Raw genomic sequence first — 23,943 nt, 5'->3', positions numbered from 1 at the left:
CACTAAGACTTGATACATACGGCTCCATATCACCATCTTCCTCTCAAACCCTCTCTCTCCTCTCCCTCACCAATGATGGCCTCCTTGACGCTGGGTTCTACAGGCAGAATGTTCTTTTCTACCAGTTCCATGGGACCTGGGCGCTGAGCCAGCTTCTCATTCAGGTCGTCAGCCAACCTGGCCCTCTTCAGCTTCATCTGGGTGGCCTGCAGGGAGGGCTCTGCCCCAGTCTCCTTGAGGATGTGCATTCTGACCAGCTCACATCTCTCTGGTCGGCTGCGGATCTTGTGCTTCAGGAAGTTCTCAGTCTGGGGAAGGGAACAGGGGGTCAGGGCATTGTCAAGTAATTTCAATGCAAGAAGTTACTGAATATATTAAAGGAATGTATTTGCAAGGCTGAGCTCTTACCCGGGCTCTCTCCAGGCTGCGTATCTGCTCATGGAATGCCGCTGGGCTCTTTAGAGCTGCATGGACAGAAACACATGTCAGCTTCATCAACAGACAGATAATTACATTATGACTTTATGAAGTGGCAGTGCCCATACTCACGTGGCATTATGCCCTGGTCTACCAGCTGCTCACGGGTACGCCTCTGCAGTAGCCTCAGCTGAAGGACTGTTGGAGAAGAGAGAGAGAGAGAGAAGGGTAGACCCTTCAGTAAACAACCAGAGACGGCCTGCATCGGAGGGTCTGAAGTCATCATGAGTAACTGAGGTTTCGGAGCAGGATGTGGTTCTGATAGACCACTAGACACATACCAGGGGAGTTAGGACCCCCACAGTCACCAACAACTACTACTCGTTTCCACTCTAGCCAGCAGTGTGACCACAACACTGACCAATGGATTGTCCTCTGCTAACCCAGTCCGTCCATTCATTAAGAACATGACTGGTCTCACTTTAATCCCTTATCTGAACAATAATGTCATTCCTTAAAACTGTTTCATTCTTTGGTCCTTGGAAAATTGTACAGGAACAGAAATCAGGGGGAATTGCGATTTTATCTCAAATGACTAAACATGCAAGATTTTTTTTTTTTTAACTGGGAAATAAGCTGAAATGTACTTGACTACATTGATTACCATAACAGCTGTGTTTCCTTCCTGTTACAATAAACAACATTACTGCAACCAAGAAACCAAATTGATTACCCAGATCAAAAACAACCCAACTACATTAAATACAGAACATGCATTGAGTTGTACAATTTAGAGTGGCGAAACCTCCCAATGTGACACATCATTGCATTAACAGAATGCTGAGTAGCCTGTGACCTCGGAGTCATTCTGAGCAAACAGACCGACAACTCATCTGACCTTGAGAAACAACCTCCCATCCACTCTGGGCAATTCCACAGTAACAGAATTACACGGACAACAATTTTTCACTTTAAAAGACAGCCGAACAAAAACAAATCATTGCAAAGTTTAACAAACCATACAGTTGAAGTCGGAAGTTTACATACACCTTAGCCAAATACATTTAAACTCCGTTTTTCACAGTTCCTGACATTTAATCCATGTACAAATTCCCTGTCTTAGGTCAGTTAGGATCACCACTTTATTTTAAGAATGTGAAATGTCAGAATAATAGTAGCGAGAATGATTTATTTCAGCTTTTATTTCTTTCATCACATTCCCAGTGGGTCAGAAGTGTACATACACTCAATTAGTATTTGGTAGCATTGCCTTTAAATTGTTTAACTTGGGCCAAACGTTTGGGGTAGCCTTCCATAAGCTTCTCACAATAAGTTGGGTGAATTTTGGCCCATTCCTCCTGACAGAGCTGGTGTAACTGAGTCAGGTTTGTAGGCCTCCTTGCTCGCACATGCTTTCTCAGTTCTGCCCACACATTTTCTGTAGGATTGAGGTCAGGGCTTTGTGATGGCCACTCCAATACCTTGACTTTGTTGTCCTTAAGCCATCTTGCCACAACATTGGAAGTATGCTTGGGGTCATTGTTTATTTGGAAGACCCATTTGCGACCAAGCTTTAACTTCCTGACTGATGTCTTGAGATGTTGCTTCAATATATCCACATAATTTTCCTCCCTCATGATGCCATCTAGTTTGTGAAGTGCACCAGTCCCTCCTGCAGCAAAGCCCCCCACAACACGATGCTGCCACCTCGTGCTTCACGGTTGGGATGGCGTTATTCGACTTGCAAGCCTCCCCCTTTTTCCTCCAAACATAACGATGGTCATTATGGTCAAACAGTTCTATTTTTGTTTCATCAGACCAGAGGACATTTCTCCAGAAAGTATGATCTTTGTCCCCATGTGCAGTTGCAAACCGTCGTCTGGCTTTTTTATGGCGGTTTTGGAGCAGTGGCTTCTTCCTTGCTGAGCAGCCTTTCAAGTTATGTCGAGATAGGACTCGTTTTACTGTGGATATAGATACATTTGTACCTGTTTCCTCCAGCATCTTCACAAGGTCCTTTGCTGTTGTTCTGGGATTGATTTGCACTTTTCGCACCAAAGTACGTTAATCTCCAGGAGACAGAACGCTCTTCCTGAGCGGTATGACGGCTGCGTGGTCCCATGGTGTTTATACTTGCGTACCATTCTTTGTACAGATGAACGTGGTACCTTCAAGCGTTTGGAAATTGTGGAGGTCCACAATTTTTTTCGGCTGATTTCTTTTGATTTTCCCATGCCGTCAAGCAAAGAGGCACTGAGTTTGAAGGTAGGCCTTGAATTACATCCACAGGTACACCTCCAATTGACTCAAATTATGTCAATTAGCCTATCAGAAGCTTCTAAAGCTATGACATAATTTTACGGAATTTTCCAAGCTGTTTAAAGGCACAGTCAACATAGTGTATGTAAACTTCTGACCCACTGGAATTGTGATACAGTGAATTATATCTGAAATAATCTGTGTGTAAACAATTGTTGGAAAAATTACTTGTGTCATGCACAAAGTAGATGTCCTAATCGACTTGTCAAAACTATAGTTTGTTAACAAGAAATGTGTGGAGTAGTTGAAAAACAAGTTTTAATGACTCCAACCTAAGTGTATGTAAACTTCTGACTTCAACTGTACAACTCTATGCACAAGGACTACTTTTAACAATTTACACTGAAAATGTTACAAAAACACATTTACTCAAAGTACAGTGGAAGTATAATGTTTTTGTGACAGAATGACCGTAAAGTGACCACATTTCTGCAGACATGACCGTAAAGTGACCACATTTTCCAAAAACTCTTAAATATCTACTCCGAATTAATTATCGAACATGTCTGCAGAAAGAATGGAGTGCTATGACATGACAACTTGTGTTTCAAAACTAGAGGTCGACCGATTAATCGGAATGGCCGATTAATTAGGGCCGATTTCACGTTTTCATAACAACCGGTATTTTTGGACACCGATTTGCCGATTAAAAAAATAATAATTACACCTTTATTTAACTAGGCAAGTCAGTTAAGAACACATTCTTATTTTCAATGACGGCCTAGGAACGGTGGCTTAACTGCCTTGTTCAGGGGCAGAACGACAGATTTTTACCTTGTCAGCTCGGGGATTCAATCTTGCAACCTTACGGTTAACTAGTCCAACGCTCTAACGCTCTTTATCCAACGCATTTTGCACTTCCTAAGGCTTCCACTAGATGGCAACAGTCTTTAGAACGTTGTTTCAGGCTTCTACTATGAATGGGAAGAGAACGAGAGCTGTTGGCACCAGCTGCCTGGCAGATTGCCATCAGCTAAATCATGCGCTTGGCCGTCAGCGGGAGCTGCTTTCTTTTTCATTTCTGAAGACAATGGAATTGTCCGGTTGGAATATTATCGAAGATTTATGATAAAAAACATCCTAAAGATTGATGCTATACATCGTTTGACATGTTTCTACGAACTGTAATATAACTTTTTAGACTTTTCGTCTGAACTTACTGCGCGAGCACAATGCATTTGGATTACTCGACTGAACGCGCAAACAAAAAGGAGATATTTGGACATAAAGGATGGACTTTTTCGAAACAAAACAAACATTTATTGTGGAACTGGGATACCTGGGAGTGCATTCCTATGAAGATCAAAGGTAAGTGAATATTTATAATGGTATTTCTGTCTTTTGTTGGCTCCACAATATGGCGGGTTTCTGTATTGGTTGTTGTTGTTGCTGAGCACTCTACTCAGATTATTGCAAAGTGTGCTTTTGCCGTAAAACTTTAGAAATCTGACACAGCGGTTGCATTAAGGAGAAGTGTATCTGTAATTCTTTGAATAACAGTTTAATATTTTATCAACGTTTATGATGAGTATTTCTGTAAATTGATGTGCTCATTCACCGGTAGTTTTGGGAGGCAAAACATTTCTGAACATTACACGCCAATGTAAAAATGGGGTTTTTGGATATAAATATGAACTTTATCGAGCAAAACATACATGTATTGTGTAACATGAAGTCCTATGAGTGCCATCTGATGAAGATCATCAAAGGTTAGTGATTAATTGTAGCTGTATTTCTGTTTTTTGTGATGCCTCTCCTTGCTTGGAAAATGGCTGAGTGGTTTTTCTTGTCTAGGCGCTGTCCTAACATAATCTAATGTTATGCTTTCGCCGTAAAGCCTTTTTGAAATCGGACACTGTGGTTGGATTAACGAGAAGTGTATCTTTAAAATGGGATAATAGTTGTATGTTTGAGAAATTTGAATTATGAGATTTGTGTTGTTTTGAATTTGGCGCCCTGCTATTTCACTGGCTGTTGGCGAGTGTGTCCCGTAGGTGGGACGCTAGCGTACCCCAGAGAGGTTAATCGGTATCGGCTTTTTTTGGTCCTCCAATAATCAGTATCGGCGTTGAAAAATCATAAAATCGGTCAACCTCTATTCAAAACATCTCTTTTGGTTATCGAACTACAGTAAGTGAAGTGAAGTGGATTAACACCCGTTAAGAAAATTACATTAACAGAATGACATCAAGGTTGCCTGATCTGTAATATACAGAAATACATATTTATAAATGTGAATGTTATTCTCTTCTTGGTGATGTATCCTGAATAGGTACACAAAAAGGTAGACATATTTAATATCCTCCTTTGCATATTTGGGTATAATTCTACACACTGGCTATTATTCTAATGAGCTCTGCCTCCAAACAAGACCAAATTTGATCCGGACCAAATCTGAACCAATCATAGACGTCAAGGTTTCATAAGTTTGGACATAACAGTACAGTAAAACAGAGTATTGTTCAGTACAATACAGTAAATGATACTGTACTCTTGTGCTTTACTGTACTCTACTGTATAGTAGGGATGGGATTTTGAAAATATTTTACTATTCAAATAATGACTTTTTTTTGTATATCCGGATAGTCAAAATAAATACTGCTTTTCACTGGTAGTTTGGCTAACAGCAACACCGAATGAGAAGTTTGATTTTCGCCATTATAGAACGGATTCTGTTACAATTATTTTTTCTGGTGAGTGTTTTGCATTGCTCGGTGTCAGGTTAGTAAGAGCCGGTTAGTAAGAGCATGGTTAGGTGTCAGTAAGAGCTGGGAGAGTTGACATTAACTGGAGAGAGAGAGAGGGAGAGGTTTGACCACCATGGGACAGAAAGAAAACAGTTATGAGCTGAACACAACAGGATGCCAGTGGAAGGGAGGACAGTAGCAGGGGACCCAACTGTGGTTTGTGACTACTATGAATTCACATTGTAGCCAATTCAGTTGCAGTCATTCTGTTAAATGTTTTTTTGGTCCTTCTGTTACCGATGTGGTAACAGAATTACATGTTTTAATCACTTAATAAATCATAAACCAAATTGTTTTATTAGTAAAAACAAACCTAATTGGAAGGTCTACTTTTACATGTTACTTCTGTGAACTTTCATTTACCTCCCTCATGAGGGAGAGAGATTAGAAAATATCTTAAAGATATTGGGGCAAAATTACAAGGCCCAAGGCAATGTTTCTTAAAGTTACAGAAGGCAGAAGAAAATGCTCCAAAACTAAATCTAAGTGTTGATATTAGTTCAACATTAATGTGCATTGATGTGTTTCAAAATACTTTTTCTGCTAGATGTTGTCTGAGACCCCTTTTCCATCTGTTTGATCAGAAATCTAAACCTTTGCTTATTCCTACTTTGTTGGATGGAAAATGGTTGAAAAATGTACCCGTCAAAAGTTTGGGCACACCTATTCATTCACTGGTTTTTCTTTATTTTGACTATTTTCTACATTGTAGAATAATAGTGAAGACATCAAAACTATGCAATAACACATATGGTATCATGTAGTAACCAGAAAAGTGTTAAACAAATCAAAATATATTTTATATTTGAGATTCTTCAAAAAGTTGCCACCCTTGCACAATCTTGGCATTCTCTCAACCAGCTTCATGAAGTAGTCACCTGGAATGCATTTCAATTAACACTTTTGCCTTGTTAAAAGTTAATTTGTGGAATTTCTTAATGCATTTCAGCCAATCAGTTGTGTTGTGAAAAGGTAGGGGTGGTATACAGATGATAGCCCTATTTGGTAAAAGACCAAGTCCATATTATGGCAAGAACAGTTCAAATAAGCAAAGAGAAATTACAGTCCATCATTACTTTAAAAGATGAAGGTCAGTCAATGCAGAACATTTCAAGAACTTTGAAAGTTTCTTCAAGTGCAGTCGCAAAAACCATCAAGCGCTATGATGAAACTGGCTCTCATGAAGACCGCCACAGGAAAGGAATACCCAGAGTTACCTCAGCTGCAGAGGATAAGTTCATTAGCGTGATCAGCCTCAGAAATTGCAGCCCAAATTTTCTTTATTTTGTATTTATTTAACTAGGCAAGTCAGTTAACAACAAATTCTTATTTTCAATGACGGCCTAGGAACAGTGGGTTAACTGCCTTGTTTAGGAGCAGAATGACAGCGCTATGATTTCAAGAACAGTCGCAAAAACCATCAAGCGTTAGGATGAAACTGGTTCTAATGAAGACCGCCACAGGAAAGGAAGTGCAGTCGCCTTGTCAGCTCAGGGATTTGATCTTGCAACCTTTTGGTTACTAGTCCAATGCTCTAGCCACTAGGCTACCTGCTGCCCCTAAATAAATGCTTCAGAGTTCAACTAACAGACACATCAACTGTTTAGGGGAGACTGCGTTAATCAGGCCTTCATGGACAAATTGCTACAAAGAAACCACTCCTAAAGGACACCAATAGGAAGAAGAGACTTCCTTGGGCCAAGAAACGAGCAATGAACATTAGACCGGTGGAAATCAGTCCTTTGGTCTGATGAGTCCAAATGTTTTATTTTTGGTTACAACCTCTGTCTTTGTGAAACGCAGAGTAGGTGAACGGATGATCTCCGCATGTGTGGTTCCCAAGGCACACTTAACCAGCATGGCTACCACAGCATTCTGCAGCGATACACCATCCCATCTAGTTTGCACTTAGAGGGACTATCATTTTGTTTTTCAACAGGACAATGACCCAACACACCTCCAGGCTGTGAAAGGGCTATTTGACCAAGAAGGAGAGTGATGGAGTGCTGCATCAGATGACCTGGCCTCCACAATCACCTGACCTCAACCCAATTGAGCTGGTTTGGGATGAGTTGGACCGCAGAGTGAAGGCAACCAACAAATGCTCAGCATATGTGGGAACTCCTTCAAGACTGTTGGAAAAGCATTGAAGCTGGTTGAGAGAATGCCAAGAGTGTGCAAAGCTGTCATCAAGGCAAAGGGTGGATACTTTTTGAAGAATCTCAAATATATTTTGATTTGTTTAACACTTTTTTGGTTACTACATGATTCCTTATGTGTTATTTCATAGTTTTGATGTCTTCACTATTATTCTACAATGTAGAAAATAGTAAAAATAAAGAAAAACCCTTGAATGAGTAGGTGTGTCCAAACCTTTGACTGGTACAGTATATAGGGATTCATTTCTCCAAAATATAGACTCTTAGCTTTCATTTGACACCAAATTTGATAAACTTCACAGTGCTATTAGAGCTTTTTACATGGAAATGCCCCTCGCTCACTGAATCACAAGTCTCACTGAATGCGCCACTGCCAAAAAAGCCACAACCGAAGATACAACAGAATAAGTGGAGAATCTCCTAATGTATCTGGCCTATACACTCAGTTGGCCTATACAGGGGTCTAAACCACGCCATACCCAAAGCGCAATGTCTCAACAAATTGATACTCCAGAACCACAAACAAGCAAAAGTAAGAGGGTGCTGAGTGAGCGGGTCACCTGATCTGAATTGGTCCCTGCAGAAGGAGTGGGTCTCCACATTCAGACAAGCCATAGTTAATATCAGCCACGCAGGACAGAGCTGAGGGAGCTCTGGATGGTCGGAATGCTACAGACTAACTACCGTCCCATATGTCAGTCTGTTAGTCCACAGAGAGCTCCAGGAGAGATGAACCACCAGACTCCAAGTCTGCCTTGATATTCTCTCAATGCGCTACTCTAAAACTCCTCTCTCTCACTCACAATCTCTCTCTCTTGTAGGCAGATCGACCACTGCTCCCTCCCTCTTTCACTCACTTTCTCGCTCTCTGACTGTTTCTGTTGGTGGATTGTACCTTTCCTCATCAGTCAGTAGCAATCGACCCATCAGTGAGAATCAAGAGGCAGAACAGGATCAGTTCAAGTTAACCCTTGCAGTGAGTGATCGCCCATCACCCCTTACAGCATCTTTTAGGAGAACAGAAAGTCATAACAATAGCTGAGTGACACTGGGGTCTGTCTGGCTAATTCACATTTCAGTGGGGTAACAACACTGACTTCTGGGGAACACCCTGGCCAGACTGTCAGTGTTATGTAAACACTGGTCTATGTAGGGCTGAGTTAACACACACACACACACACACACACACACACACACACACACACACACACACACACACACACACACACACACACACACACACACACACACACACACACACACACACACACACACACACACACACACACAGTCTCAGCAATGTTTCCTAAGTTGTGGGTCGGCTCAGTGAACTCAGTCCAGGTCAGCTATGAGGGAAAGAGATTCTGACCAGGATTCCAAGGAGTCTGACACATTCACAACTCCCATGTGGTTAATCTTTTAACAGTATGTAGTTTCTCCAGTTGCTCAATGTCTGAAGTGCATGCGATGTGTGGGAAGAGATGTATCAGGGCTTGACATTAATGCTTCTCCCCTTGTCCGGGACAAGTCAAAATAATAAGTCTGGCAAGCAGAATATAGTCTGAAGTTGTCCCGAATGGACAAGTAAAAAAAACTAAATCACAATATCCAACAATTAGTCCTATCAGAATTGTATCAACACCCTCTGGATGTGATGTGTTGCACACTGTTCTCTCAATGTCTGAAGAGCTCATCGGAATAGAATTACTGCATTGAGAGGCACAGGCAGTCTTTCAATCACGGAGACGCGTGCAGCCACATTTGTTGCTAAGCCTTGTTAGTTAGTGAGTCATTTGTTGCTAAGCCTTGTTAGTTAGTGAGTCATTTGTTGCTAAGCCTTGTTAGTTAGTGAGTCATTTGTTGCTAAGCCTTGTTAGTTAGTGAGTCATTTGTTGCTAAGCCTTGTTAGTTAGTGAGTCATTTGTTGCTAAGCCTTGTTAGTTAGTGAGTCATTTGTTGCTAAGCCTTGTTAGTTTGTGAGTCATTTGCCGATTTATAGCACATTTTTGGTTAGCAAACAGGGTTCATATGTTTATGAAAAGTACAGGCGGAGGCATTGCGGCAGCAGTTAGGCTAGCCTATAAAATAAATAATGATAGTCTTGTCTAAGTAGATAACTAGGCTATATGTTTTGAATTTGCTATCTCGATAGTTAACTATTTAGGTAACAGCATGCATTAATGTCATTGTCATGTCTTATATCTGGCCTGTCCCTGTGTCGCAAAGGGAGCGATGCATTCTGGGAGAAGGGAGAGATGCGAGCGTAAGCATACGACGGTTGAGCAATTACATTTTGTAAATGTAGCATTACATGATGCAAAATGAGTCATACCGGCAGTATTTCTGTTATATATATATATATATATATATATATATATATCTAGAAAATGTAGGGATATCCTTGTCCCACCACGCTCTAGCGACTCGTTGTGGCGGGCCAGGCGCATGCACGCTGACTTCGGACGTTGTTGTACGGTGTTTCCTCCGACAAATTGGTACGACTGGTTTCTGGTTTCCAGGTTAAGCGAGCAGTGTGTCAAGAAGCAGTGCGGGTTGGCAGGGTCGTGTTTCGGAAGGAAGCATGGCTCTCAACCTTCGCCTCTCCCGAGTCCGTACGGGAGTTGCAGCGATGGGAAAAGACTAACTACCAATTGGATATCATGAAATTAGGGAGAGAAAAGGGGTAAAAAATAATTGATAGATATATATATATATATATATATATAATCTGTGTGTGTGTGTGTGTGTGTGTGTGTGTGTGTGTGTGTGTGTGTGTGTGTACAATCCCTCCATCAGTGCTCAGACTGTCCGCAATAGGTTGAGAGGGGCTGGACTGAGGACTTGTAGTCCTGTTGTGTACACACACACACAAGTTTGGACACACCTACTCATTCCAGGGTTTTTCTTTATTTTTACACTGTAGAATAATAGTGAAGACATCAAAACTATGAAATAACCATCAAGCGCTATGATGAAACTGGCTCTCATGAAGACCGCCACAGGAAAGGAAGACCCAGAGTTCCCTCTGCTGCAGGGGATAAGATCATTAGAATCACCAACAGTGTCACTAGCAAAGCACCCCCACCAGAGGTAACTCTGGGTCATCCTTTCCTGTGGCGGTCCTCATGAGAGCCATCAGTCTTTTACCAAATTGGGCTATCATCTGTATACCACCCCTACCTTGTCACAACACAACTGATTGGATAAATGCATTAAAATGGAAAGAAATTCCACAAATTCACTTTTAACAAGGCACACCTGTAAATTGAAATGCATTCCAAGTTACTACCTCATGAAGCTGGTTGTGAGAATGCCAAGAGTATGTAACGCTGTCATCAAGGCAAAGGGTGGCTACAAATATAAAATATATTTTGATTTGTTGAATGCCTTTTTGGTTATTACGTGATTCCATATGTGCTATATCATAGTTTGTCTTCACTATTATTATACAATGTAGAAAATAGTAAAAATAAAGAAAAACCCTCGAATGAGTAGGTGTGTCCAGACTTTTGACTGGTACTGTGTGTGTGTGTGTGTGTGTGTGTGTGTGTGTGTGTGTGTGTGTGTGTGTGTGTGTGTGTGTGTGACTGCAGATGTGGCCAGGGCAATAAATTGCAATGTCCGTACTGTGAGACGCCTAAGACAGCGCTACAGGGAGACAGGGCGGACAGCTGATCGTCCTCTCAGTGGCAGACCACGTGTAACAACACCTGCACAGGATCAGTACATCCAAACATCACACCTGCAGGACAGGTACAGGATGGCAACAACAACTGCCCGAGTTACACCAGGAACGCACAATCCCTCCATCAGTGCTCAGACTGTCCGCAATAGGCTGAGAGAGGCTGGACTGAGGGCTTGTAGGCCTGTTGTAAGGCAGGTCCTCACCAGACATCACCGGCAACAACGTCGCCTATGGGCACAAACCCACCATCGCTGGACGAGACAGGACTGGCAAAAAGTGCTTTTCACTGACGAGTCACGATTTTGTCACACCAGGGGTGATGGTCAGATTCGCGTTTATCATCGAAGGAATGAGCGTTACACCGAGGCCTGTACTCTGGAGCAGGATTATTTTGGAGGTGGAGGGTCCGACATGGTCTGGGGCGGTGTGTTACAGCATCATCGGACTGAGCTTGTTATCATTGCAGGCAATCTCAACGCTGTGCGTTACAGGGAAGACATCCTCCTCCCTCATGTGGTACCCTTCCTGCAGGCTCATCCTGACATGACCCTCCTGCATGACAATGCCACCAGCCATACTGCTCGTTCTGTGAGTGATTTCCTGCAAGACAGGAATGTCAGTGCTCTGCCATGGCCAGCGAAGAGCCCGGATCTCAATCCCATTGAGCACGTCTGGGACCTGTTGGATCGGAGGGTGAGGGCTGGGGCCATACCCCCCAGAAATGTCCGGGAACTTGCAGGTGCCTTGGTGGAAGAGTGGGGTAACATCTCACAGCAAGAACTGGCAAATCTAGTGCAGTCCATGAGGAGGAGATGCACTGCAGTACTTAATGAAGCTGGTGGCCACACCAGAAACTGACTGTTACTTTTGATTTTGACCCCCCCCCCCCTTTGTTCAGGGACACATTACTCCATTTATGTTAGTCACATGTCTGTGGAACTTGTTCAGTTTATGTCTCAGCAGTTGAATCTTGTTATGTTCATACAAATATTTACACATGTTAAGTTTGCTGAAAATAAACGCAGTTGACAGTGAGAGGACGTTTCTTTTTTTGCTGAGTTTATATATATCATCGATTGCTGACATGCAAAAAAAAAAAAATGTGGGACTATATCAACAATGGACTAATGAGAGATCGTTTTTGGGTGGAATTCTCATTTAAGCCATCTAAGCTGTCATTAGGACCTGGCAAACAGAATGGCGTTTCTAAAGCCCTGTTCAACCCAGTAATCATGTGTTCATTCATCAGTGCCTTAGCCAGACCATAGAGCTGCCAGAACAACAACTGGGCTGTGTGAGTAATGGTTAGCCTGCAATGCATGCTAGACAGCCGATTCCTTATAATGACTGACTATAACCACTGAGTCTGTTTCACTGGTGTGTGTGTGTGTGTGTGTGTGTGTGTGTGTGTGTTTTGTGTGTGTCTTTCCTCCCCACTCACCGTTCTTGCGTTCATTGAGGGGGGGCAGGTTGTTGCTGGGCTGTAGGGACAGCTCCTCCAGCTCATGGGTAACCGCCTCACTCTGGGGACTGGGCACCAGCAGACCCAACATCCCACAATCCCCCTCTGCTCCGAGCAGCCCCTGGGGCTTCATCTCCACAGGGGGGCTGGGGGTTAGGGGTCTCCCTGGCAACCAGCAGGAGCAGTTACCGTCCCACGGTGATGTCACGTGATATCTGCATGGGAAGAGAAGAGGATCCAGGTTTATTCGTTTTATTTTAACAAGACACAAAGAACAGAACAGGGAAGCGATGAAAAAGGCTGAATCAACTTTTACTAGTGCTGTTTAAAATCAGTGAAGAATGTTACAACATGCCCTGGGATAACGGTGTTCTTCTCAACTCAACATGATTACCAGGTTGGCATCAATGGCATGACTCTTCAACCTACTGGGCGTGGTGGTATGGAAGGTCTAACATAGAATCTACCATCTGGAAGAGCTCTCTACCCATGTTATTCATTTAGGAGCTAGTGATGCATGTGTGTGAGAGTGAAATAATTGTTTTAACCAAGAGTCATAATAAGAAAGAAGCTGAATGCATCAAATCAAGAGTTGCCCTACTGCCTTATAATCTGGAAATCACGTCATGATGGTGGTTTGGGAATGGAACGGCTTTAGGTGGAGCAAAACAAACAGTTGTAACCATAGCTCCCAATAACCTCATAACCAGTGTATGACGGATGACTCCCGTTTCACCATCAGCTCCAGTCAGCCATTTCAAACCACATCCATCTACAGCTAAGTGGAACAACCCTGACATGTTGGTATTGGCATGGCACCATGCAGCAACATCCTTTCTCTGCCTCTGAACTCAGAACCAACATACCAACCAATGTACCAACTTAAAGGACAAAGATTTTACAAGCGTCTCGGTAAAGTGGGGTACATGGCTATACATGGACTCTCACACTCCATTTTTTTGGTTGTTGTGAAAACAAAAGTTATCTGTAACCAACACCATACTGCTGACCATATCTGGGGTTTCCTGTGAATCTCGAGGCTTGTTGATGCTCTACATGGATAGAAAAATGTCTCTTCATTCCTTTGCAGTCAGTTCCTTCAGTGCAATCATTTCAACAATAGAATAACTTTATGGTTTACATCTGCTGGATAATAGTAAACATGATCATACATGGTCTAGAGCAAATGTTCCCTGTAAGCTGCGTGCGTGGCCGTGCACCTCCTCCAGAAGTAATGCCAGGCCGCGCAGAGACGCAAGAGACTGAACTTCACTGAGTTCACCCCATTAGTTTGCACTATATAGATCAACGTTTCTTCTGTAATCTAATCAACATTATATCAATGCAACAAACCAAAACACATCTAACTTTGCAAGATTGAGTCTGGGATTACATCATACGGCACAATACAACGCAATGCAATTTACAGTCACCTATTTTGCCCATGTAAAAAATCCAAGTAAAAAAATCATGAATTAATGTCAAGCCCTTCATAATGTATAAACGTCTTTAAAAGTCTTGTGCAATGTAGGCCTGCATCAAAAGCTATTTCCATGTGAAAATGTTATGGGATTTGCTCCATTGGTTTTGTTGGTAGGCCTACATTATGCTAAAATAGCCACAATAGCCTATTGACTACTGTCTGAAACTTTAAGGGTACAGCCTCAGTGTTCACTGTGAATGCGCACCGGAAGTTTCACACAACATTCCGCTTACAATAAGTGAAATTTGCTCAGTGCCTGAAAAAAATAAGCGGGAACACTTACCCACAGTAGTGACTTGAACGTAGCCACTGTTGCTAAGAGACCCAGCAGTCTCACCCACACAAGAGTCAGTGGAGCCACTGAGGCCCCTCATGATGAGTTCTGTTTGTTTATGCCCCAACCCTGTTTTAAATCATATGTGCTGACCAAAAAGTGTCCCCACAAGTACGTCTAATATGCACAGTCACACACACTGCACTTTAACAAAATCAAATCAAATTTTATTGGTCACATACACATGGTTAGCAGATGTTAATGCGAGTGTAGCGAAATGCTTGTGCTTCTAGTTCCAATAGTGCAGTAATATCTAACAATTCCACAACAACTACCTAATACACACAAATCTAAGTAAAGGGATGGAATAAGAATATGTACATATAAATATATGGATGAGCGATGACCGAGAAGCTTAGGCAAGATGCAATAGATGGTATAAAATAAAGTATATACACATGAGATGAGTAATGCAAGATATGTAAACATTATTAAAGTGGCATTATTAAAGTGGCCAGTGATTTGAGTCTGTATGTTGGCAGCAGCCTCTCTGTGTCAGTGATGGCTGTTTAACAGTCGATGGCCTTGAGATAGAAACTGTTTTTCGAATGTCTCGGTTCCAGCTTTGATGCACCTGTACTGACCTCGCCTTCTGGATGGTAGCGGAGTGAACAGGCAGTTGGCTCAAGTGGTTGTTGTCCTTGATGATCTTATTGGCCTTCTTGTGATATTGGGTGCTGTAGGTGTCATGGAAAGTAGGTAGTTTGCCCTCGGTGATGTGTTGTGCAGACGGCACCACCCTCTGGAGAGCCTTGCGGTTGTGGGCGGTGCAGTTTCCGTACCAGGCGGTGATACAGCCCGACAGGATGCTCTGAATTGTGCATCTGTAAAAGTTTGTGGGGGTTTTAGGTGACAAGCCAAATTTCTTCAGCCTCCTGAGGTTGACGAGGCACTGTTGCACGCTCTTCACCACACTGTCTGTGTGGGTGGACCATTTCAGTTTGTCCGTGATGTGTACGGTGAGGAACTTAAAACTTCTCTCCACTGCTGTCCCGTCGATAGGGGGGTGCTCCCACTGCGGTTTCCTGAAGTCTACGATCATCTCCTTTGTTTTGTTGACGTTGAGTGAGAGGTTGTTTTCCTGCCACCGCAGTCCGAGTGCCCTCACCTCCTCCCCGTAGGCTGTCTCGTCATTGTTGGTAATCAAGCCCACTACTGTTGTGTCGTCTGCAAACTTGATGATTGAGTTGGAGGCTTACATGGCCACGCAGTCATGGGTGAAAAGGGAGTACAGGAGGGGGCTGAGCACACACCCTTGTCGGGCCCCAGTGTTGAGGATCAGCGAAGTGGAGATGTTTCTTACCTTCACCACCTGGTGGTGGCCCATCAGAAAGTCCAGGACCCAATTGCACAGGGTGAGGTTGAGACCCAAGGCCTCAAGCTTAATGATAAGCTTGGAGGGTACTATGGTGTTGAATGCTGAGCTGTAGTCGATGAACAGCATGCTTACATAGGTATTCCTCTTGTCCAGATGGGATAGGGCAGTGTGCAGTGTGATGGCGATTGCATCGTCTGTGGACCTATTGGGGCAGAATGCAAATCGAAGTGGGTCTACGGTGGCAGGTAAGGTGGAGGTATGATCCTTGACTAGTCACTCAAAGCACTTCATGATGAAAGAAGTGAGTGCTACGGGGCGATAGTCATTTATTCAGTGATCTTTGCCTTCTTGGGTACAGGAACAATGGTGGCCAACTTGAAGCATGTGGGGACAGCAGACTGGGATAGGGAGAGATTGAATATGTCCGTAAACACACCAGCCAGCTGGTTAGTGCATGCTCTGAGGACACGGCTAGTGATGCCGTCTGGGCCGGTAGCCTTGTGAGGGTTAACACGTTTAAATGTCTTACGTCGGCTACGGAGAAGGAGAGGGGGGGCCCGCAGTCCTTGGTAGCGGGCCGCGTCGATGGCACTGTACTTTCCTCAAAGCGGGCAGAGAAGGTGTTTAGTTTGTCTGGAAGCAAGACGTTGGTGTCCGTGATGTGGCTGGTTTTCTTTTTGTAGTTTGTAATTGCCTGTAGACTCTGCCACATGCGTATCGTGTCTGAACCGTTGAATTGCGACTCCACTTTGTCCCTATACCAACATTTCGCTTGATTGATTGCCTAGCGGAGGAAATAACTACGTGTATATTCTGCCATATTCCTAGTCATCTTTCCATGGTTAAATGCAATGGTTACCGCTTTCAGTTTTGCGCCATCTATCCATGGTTTCTGGTTAGGGTAGGTTTTAATAGTCACAGTGGGTACAACATTGCCAGTGCACTTCCTTATAAACTCACTCACTGAGTCAGCGTATAAAATCAATGTTATTCTCCGAGGCTGCCCGGAACATTTCCCAGTCTGCGGGATCAAAACGATCTTGAAGCATGGATTCCGATTGGTCAGACCAGCGTTGGATAGTTCTAGTCAAGGTTACATCCTGTTTGAGTTTCTGCCTATAGGACGGTAGGAGCAAAATGGAGTCATGGTCAGATTTGCCGAAGGGAGGGCGGGGGTGGGCCTTGAATGCATCACGGAAGTTAGAGCAGCAGTGATCCAGTGTATTGCCCGCACGAGTGCTACAATCAATATGCTGATAGCCTTGTTCTCAAATTTGCTTTATTAAAATCCCCAGCTACAATAAATGCAGCCTTTGGATATATGGTTTCCAGTTTGCATAGAGTCCAGTGAAGTTCCTTGAGGGCTGTCGCGGTATCGGCTTGAGAAGGGATATACACAGCTGTGATAATAACCGACGAGAATTCTCTTGGGAGATAATATGGTCAGCATTTGATTTTAACCTGTTAGGGCTAGGGGGCAGCATTGACACGGCTGGATAAAAAACATACCCGATTTAATCTGGTTACCACTCCTACTCAGTAACTAGAATATGCATATACTTATTACATATGGATAGAAAACACCCTAAATTTTCTAAAACTGTTTGAATGGTGTCTGTGAGTATAACAGAACTCAAATGGCAGGTCAAAACCTGAGAGATTCCTTTACAGGAAGTGGCCTGTCTGACCATTTGTTGAACTTCTTTTCCATCTCTATCATTTACTAAGGATCTCTGCTCTAACGTGACACTTCCCACGTCGTCCATAGGCGCTCAGAGCCCGGGAAAAAACAGAATGTCGTCATTCCAGCCCCAGGCTGAAACACATTATCGCCTTTCTCAAGTGGCCGATCAAGAGACACTAGCTTATGCGCGTGACCCCGACCGCCCCCGCCTTTGGGATTTTTTCCTCTGTTTGCCGAAAAGGAGATTCCCTGTCGGAATATTATCGCTTTTCTACGAGAAAAATGTCGTAAAAATTGATTTTAAACAGCGGTTGACATGCTTCGAAGTACAGTAATGGAATACTTAGAATTTTATTGTCACGAATTGCGCCATGCGCGTGACACTTCTTTACTATTTCGGATAGTGTCTGGAACGCATACGAACAAAACGCCGCTATTCGGATATAACGATGGATTATTTTGGACCAAACCAACATTTGTTATTGAAGTAGCAGTCCTGGGTGTGTATTCTGACGAAGACAACAAAAGGTAATGACATTTTTATAATAGTAAATATGATTATGGTGAGTGCTAAACTTGCCGGGTGTCTAAATAGCGAGCCCGTGATGCCTGGGCTATGTACTTAGAATATTGCAAAATGTGCTTTCACCAAAAAGCTATTTTAAAATCGGACATATCGAGTGCATAGAGGAGGTCTGTATCTATAATTCTTAAAATAATTGTTATGCTTTTTGTGAACGTTTATCGTGAGTAATTTAGTAAAATGTTAGCGAATTCCCCGGAAGTTTGCGGGGGTATGCTAGTTCTGAACGTCACATGCTAATGTAAAAAGCTGGTTTTTGATATAAATATGAACTTGATTGAACAAAACATGCATGTATTGTATAACATAATGTCCTAGGGTTGTCATCTGATGAAGATCATCAAAGGTGAGTGCTGCATTTAGCTGTCTTCTGGGTTTTGGTGACATTATATGCTGGCTTGAAAAATGGGTGTCTGATTATTTCTGGCTTGGTACTCTGCTGACATAATCTAATGTTTTGCTTTCGTTGTAAAGCCTTTTTGAAATCGGACAGTGTGGTTAGATTAACGAGAGTCTTATCTTTAAATGGCTGTAAAATAGTCATATGTTTGAGAAATTGAAGTAATAGGATTTTTAAGGTTTTGAAAATCGCGCCACAGGATAGCAGTGGCTGTTACGTAGGTGGGACGAATTCGTCCCGCCTAGCCTAGAGAGGTTTAAGGAACTCTAGGTCAGATGAACAAAAGGACTTGAGTTCCTATATGTTGTTACAATTACACCATGAGTCCTTAATCATGAAGCATACAACCCCGCCCTTCTTCCCAGAGAGATGTTTATTTCTGTCGGCGTGACGCATAAAGAATCCCGGTGGCGGTACCGACTCCGACAACATATCCCGAGAGAGCCATGTTTACGTGAAACAGAGAATGTTACAATCCCGGATATCTCTCTGGAAGGCAACCCTTGCCCTAATTTCATCTACCTTGCTATCTAGAGACTAGACATTAGCGAGTAATATACTTGGAAGCGGTGGGTGGTGTGCACGCCTTCGATGTTTGACCAGGAGGCCGCTCCATCTACCTCTTCTGCAGCGACGTTGTTTTGGGTCGGCCTCTGGAATCAGATCCAATGTCCTGGGTGGTGGTGCGAACAAAGGATCCGTGTTGGGAAAGTCGTATACCTGGTCGTAATGTTGGTAAGATGGCGTCGCTCTGATATACAACAGACAAGATCATTCATATAATCTGGTCTGTCAGCACTCGCCTTCCACCTCTCCTCAGCCAAACTGTAAGAGGTAATCAAACTCACCACCAGAGCCAGTTAAAACACAGTTCAAATTAAATTAAATGTTACTCTATACTGAGGCCCTGGTTATTCAAGGTCTTATGTCACCGGGGCAGGTGCAGGTGGACTGGAGACATATTAGGGTCACGTTGAGGAGGGTGCAATGTTCTGACTGTAGAAGAATCAGATCAATTTAATGAAGAGCTGACATGATCCCCAACTCCACATGACGTCTTCCTCCATAGAGAGTTGTGCCTATTCTACACAATAGAATGAATTGTGAACGTTCCAGTGTGGTGCCGTACAGAGAGGAGCGAGTGCAGCCCACAACTGGTTCTGAGTTTGAGGAAGGCCATTTAAAAAAGGCTGTTGAGTCTCAGATTCAGCTCCTGGATTTCACCTGAACTCCTGTTTCTTGTAGTAAGAAACACGAACGAGTCCATGAAACACATGGGGAGGAAAACAAACCTATCCTCCAGATTCAAGGAGTTGGCATTCATATCCGACTTAGGCTTGATATCAATGGAACCAACTGATGTAGGTTGATGTAATCTTTCCATTTGAATGGAGTAGGGTAATTTTCTACCATGGGTTGTTAACTTTAAAAGGCCTACCTATTACTATTGCTAGAAACAGAATACAGTTATACAGACACAGTTCAGATAAAGGTTTTTATATAGCCTAAGAGGAGTCTTGACAAGCTTTTAACCCTTTCACGCGTGAGTTCCAAATATCTCTAACGGTTGCCACAGCGTGAGTTTTTTTGTGCACGTGATGTTAGAATGTTCTCTCCATTCCAGAATGTGATTGTTACGTAATAGTGCATTTAATCCGCGCTGCCCTCAAACCAAAGCACGCAGACTGTTTTTATTTATAGGCTGTTTCAACTTCAATTTCAAATGATTTTCTAACAAGTTTTTATTTTCTAAGAACAGTTTGAATTTAGGTGTGTTCCGCCTCCTCAATCATTCACATAAAAATAGTCATTTTTACTTTTGCGGACAATTACATTTTTGGGACATTTCTGACCCGGACAAAATTCCCCAAGCACTTTCCAATTGTTTGTGCAGTTCAAGTCTGCAGACATTTGCTAATCTCCCGTCAGAAAAGGATCTGCACACGTGTTCACATTTTCCATCTGTTGCCCTCATTGTTTTCGTTACTAATAATAACTTTGGAAATGTGTGCGTTTCTATCAAAGTAAGTGCATTATTACATTGTAATAGTTTATGTATGTCGTTTCTATTGTAGCGTACTGTATGTATGGAGCATAATAGATTTGTGTATATTCTTTATAACCGCGGACACGTGAGGTAACGTTACTCATTTTATAACCTTTATGTTATATTCAATCGTGCTTAGGTAGCTAGCTACATTTTTCTATCAGCTCTGTAAAACAATGCTAATTGCGTCAGAGAAGTATTATCTTGTGTTGTATTTTGAAGCTACATGGCCTTATGACTCCCTAGTGGCGCAGCGGTCAAAGGCACAGCACGGTGCTAGAGACGTCACTACAGACTCCCTGGTTCAAATCCATGCTGCGTTTCTAAGTAAGTGCCTTATTACGTTATAATAGTTTCTGTATGCCGTAGCGAGAATAATGTATACTTCTTATAAGCGAGGGGACGTTACTCATTTTATAACTTTTCATTTTAGTCATTTAGCAGACGCTCTTATCCAGAGCGACTTACAGTAGTGAATGAATACATTTCATACGTTTTTTTTTCTTCCGTACTGGCCCCCTGTGGGAATCGAACCCACAACCCTGGCGTTGCAAACACCATGCTCTACCAATTGAGCCATAGGGAGGCCCACCTTCATGGTGTTATATTCAATCATGCTTAGGTAGCTAGCTACATTCTTCTATTAGCTCTGTAAAACAATGCTAGTTGCGTCGGAGAAGTATTAGCTTGTGTTGTATTTTGAAGCTACATGGCCTTATGACTCCCCTAGTGGCGCAGCGCTCAAAGGCACTGCATCTCAGTGCTAGAGGCATCACTACAGACACCCTGGTTCAAATCCAGGCTGTATCACAACTGGCTGTGATTGGGAGACCCATAGGGCAGCGCACAATTGGCCCAGCGTTGTCCGAGTTTGGCCGGTGTAGGCCATCATAGGTAAATAATAATTTGCTGTTAAATGACTTGCCTAGTTAAATAAAATAAAACATATGACCATGGTTTGTTTATTTGGTCTATTCAGCATGGCTCTGTTCTGCCCTGCCTTGCCCCCTTGTGGAGCTCAAAAGTTAGTTTCTTACTGTTATAACTCAAATCTGTGATTTTGTCAATGCAATAAACTATTTTTATAGCTGTGTTTATTATGTTATTTGTAATATTGTTTTATTGCTATATCCTTATATTGTATTCTAATTAATAATTCCTCTTTATTCTGTACTTTCAGAAACCACAAACAGTATTTGCCAATATCATAACTGGACATCTTTCGAGCTGAAGATTGAGGACAGCTTTTGTATGCTAACGTTCTCTCCTTAACAGTTTTACTGGATGGAAACACAGCAAGAAAACACATAGGCCAATATGTAATAGTCGTCTATTTTATTGAAGTATTGGTAGTTGGTTCAACAACAACTTGTTTTACTAGAGGACAAAAAATGTAATATGCATAACCCATATTTAATATTCATGCAGTGACTGAACAACAACTGCATTTCCACCCCCACCTCTAAAGGCATAGTATCATGGCAGGTCACCTGTCAAGTCACCTGTCAGGTCAGTCAGTCACTTATTGCTGCAGATGTGCTCAATAATGCTTGAGCATGTGATACTCCTCAAAGCATGGTGAAATACATAGAGGTGTATCACAAGCTAAACACATGTATTTTGTCATCTTCCTCTGCTTACGTCTCCTGGCGCCAGACAGGCAGACTTTGCAGTGCCTCCGTGTGCGACTACCTTGAGCAGCAGTTTGAGGGACTTTGCAGGGAAAATGCCGTGCAGTGAGGCGTAGGGGATTGTCTAAAGCAGGGCGACCCCCAGTGGAGGGGCGCCGAGGGGTGTGGTGCTCCTCCAACAGCTCTCTCATGAGGTTCTCTCTGTATTTTTGGTAGGTAATTACTTTACCTATGAGGGAGTGGGGAGGATGAGGAAAGTTAGAGGATGATGAGGCAGTGGGTAGGTTGGTGAGATATTGTCACTGTAATTGCATAATGGATTTGTATGTGAACTGTACATCCAATTACAAAAATACCTGTTTCAGTAATCATCTCACCTGTTAGTTGGCGGTGAACTATGCTGCCGTTGAGGACAGCAGTGTCGATCAGCTGGAAAAATATCTTCTTATACCACTTGGTCGTTTTCCGAGTGCATTCCACAAAGCTGTTTATCATGTCCGCCTTATCCACGGCCCCCATTTTGAGGTTATAGTCTAGCACACAATCTGGTTTTATCTTTCTCTCTCCCGTCAGGTGGTCCACCTTCCCTGTGGCCGACATGGTTGCTGTATGGACAGTGGAGAGGACATGGACGTCTCTTTTGTCATGCCACTTTACTGCCAGCTGTTGACCGTTCTCCTGGAACTCCACCTCCCCTCTCTGCATCTTCCTGCATCCGAATGCCGGCATCCCCTTCCTGTTCGACCTGACTGTGCCACAGGCTCCTGTGCTGTTGGAGAGCAGATGCTGGAAGAGTGTGGGACTGCTGTACCAATTGTCCACGTACAAAGTGTGTCCCTTGCCGAGATGAGGAGCCAGCATGGTCATCACCACGGACCCAGACACCCCAAGCCCCTCATAATGTTTGATGTCAGTGGTAGACCCTGTGTACACTATAATATCCAGGACATATCCTGTCTTCACGTCGCACATGACAAAGAACTTGACCCCAAACCTGTGCCTTTTGGAGGGAATATATTGACGGAACGCCAGCCTACCTTTCCATAACATCAGGGACTCATCAATGCATAGGTCCTTGTATGGCACAAAGACCCGACCAAATGCTGATGTCAGGCTGATAAGAACAATTCTTATTTTGTATAACGGGTCACTTAGGATGGCAGTAGCATTGTTGACGAAATGCAGGCATCGCAGCAGAATTAGGAAGCGGTCTTGGGAAAAGAGGGTGGCAAAGAAGGGAGTTGCAAACATAGGATCTGTGCTCCAGTAGTCTCTTAGGGAGTTCTTCTTTACTATCCCCATGAGGAGGACTGTCACCAGGAAGGTATACATTTCACTAATTGTGGTTGTCACCCATTTAGCGAGTTTCCCCCTCACTCCTGGCTCTCTCTTCTCCTGTAGCTCCAAGGCATAGCGATTGGTCTCCTGTACTATGTTTCCCACGAGCTCCTCTGTCAGAAACAACTTGAAGCACTCTGCCTCAGTTGGAAATGGCAAGGGGCGTTGCACTCCAGACTGGGACTCGTCAAAGCAAACAGCAGGGCCAGGAGGGGTGAAATGGCTGGCGGCCTTCCAGCTACCACAGAACTCTTGTACTTCATCCACTGTCGGTCTGCCTCCATCACCACCAGCATCTTCAAAGGGACCTGGTACTTCGTCAGTGGACAAGGGAAC

General features: G+C 43.2%; 2 protein-coding genes across 2 annotated transcripts in view; both read right to left on the bottom strand.

The window, feature by feature from the left end:
* LOC106609573 (myocardin-related transcription factor B) overlaps window positions 1–23,943 on the bottom strand; it is a 56,019-nt gene that overhangs the window by 13,287 nt on the left and 18,789 nt on the right. Inside the window, exons 3-6 of the mRNA XM_014208526.2 lie at window positions 12,769–13,004; window positions 550–615; window positions 409–464; window positions 71–308 (exon numbers count right to left, since the gene is read on the bottom strand). Of these exons, the coding sequence (XP_014064001.1) occupies window positions 71–308; window positions 409–464; window positions 550–615; window positions 12,769–12,922 (514 nt within the window). The 5' untranslated portion in view covers window positions 12,923–13,004. The remainder of the gene's footprint in view (window positions 1–70; window positions 309–408; window positions 465–549; window positions 616–12,768; window positions 13,005–23,943) is intronic.
* LOC106609580 (piggyBac transposable element-derived protein 4-like) lies at window positions 21,712–22,967 on the bottom strand. The gene is made up of 2 exons (XM_014208538.2): window positions 22,647–22,967; window positions 21,712–22,498 (listed from the first exon to the last, which is right to left on the bottom strand). The coding sequence occupies exons 1-2, from the start codon at window positions 22,867–22,869 to the stop codon at window positions 22,179–22,181; spliced, it is 543 nt and encodes a 180-aa protein (XP_014064013.2). The 5' UTR covers window positions 22,870–22,967; the 3' UTR covers window positions 21,712–22,178.

Source organism: Salmo salar, chromosome ssa01 (assembly GCF_905237065.1).
Source record: "Salmo salar chromosome ssa01, Ssal_v3.1, whole genome shotgun sequence".
Taxonomy (NCBI): Eukaryota; Metazoa; Chordata; class Actinopteri; order Salmoniformes; family Salmonidae; genus Salmo; species Salmo salar.
Note: the sequence above shows the minus strand (reverse complement) of the source record. Positions and strands in the feature narration are given on the sequence as shown.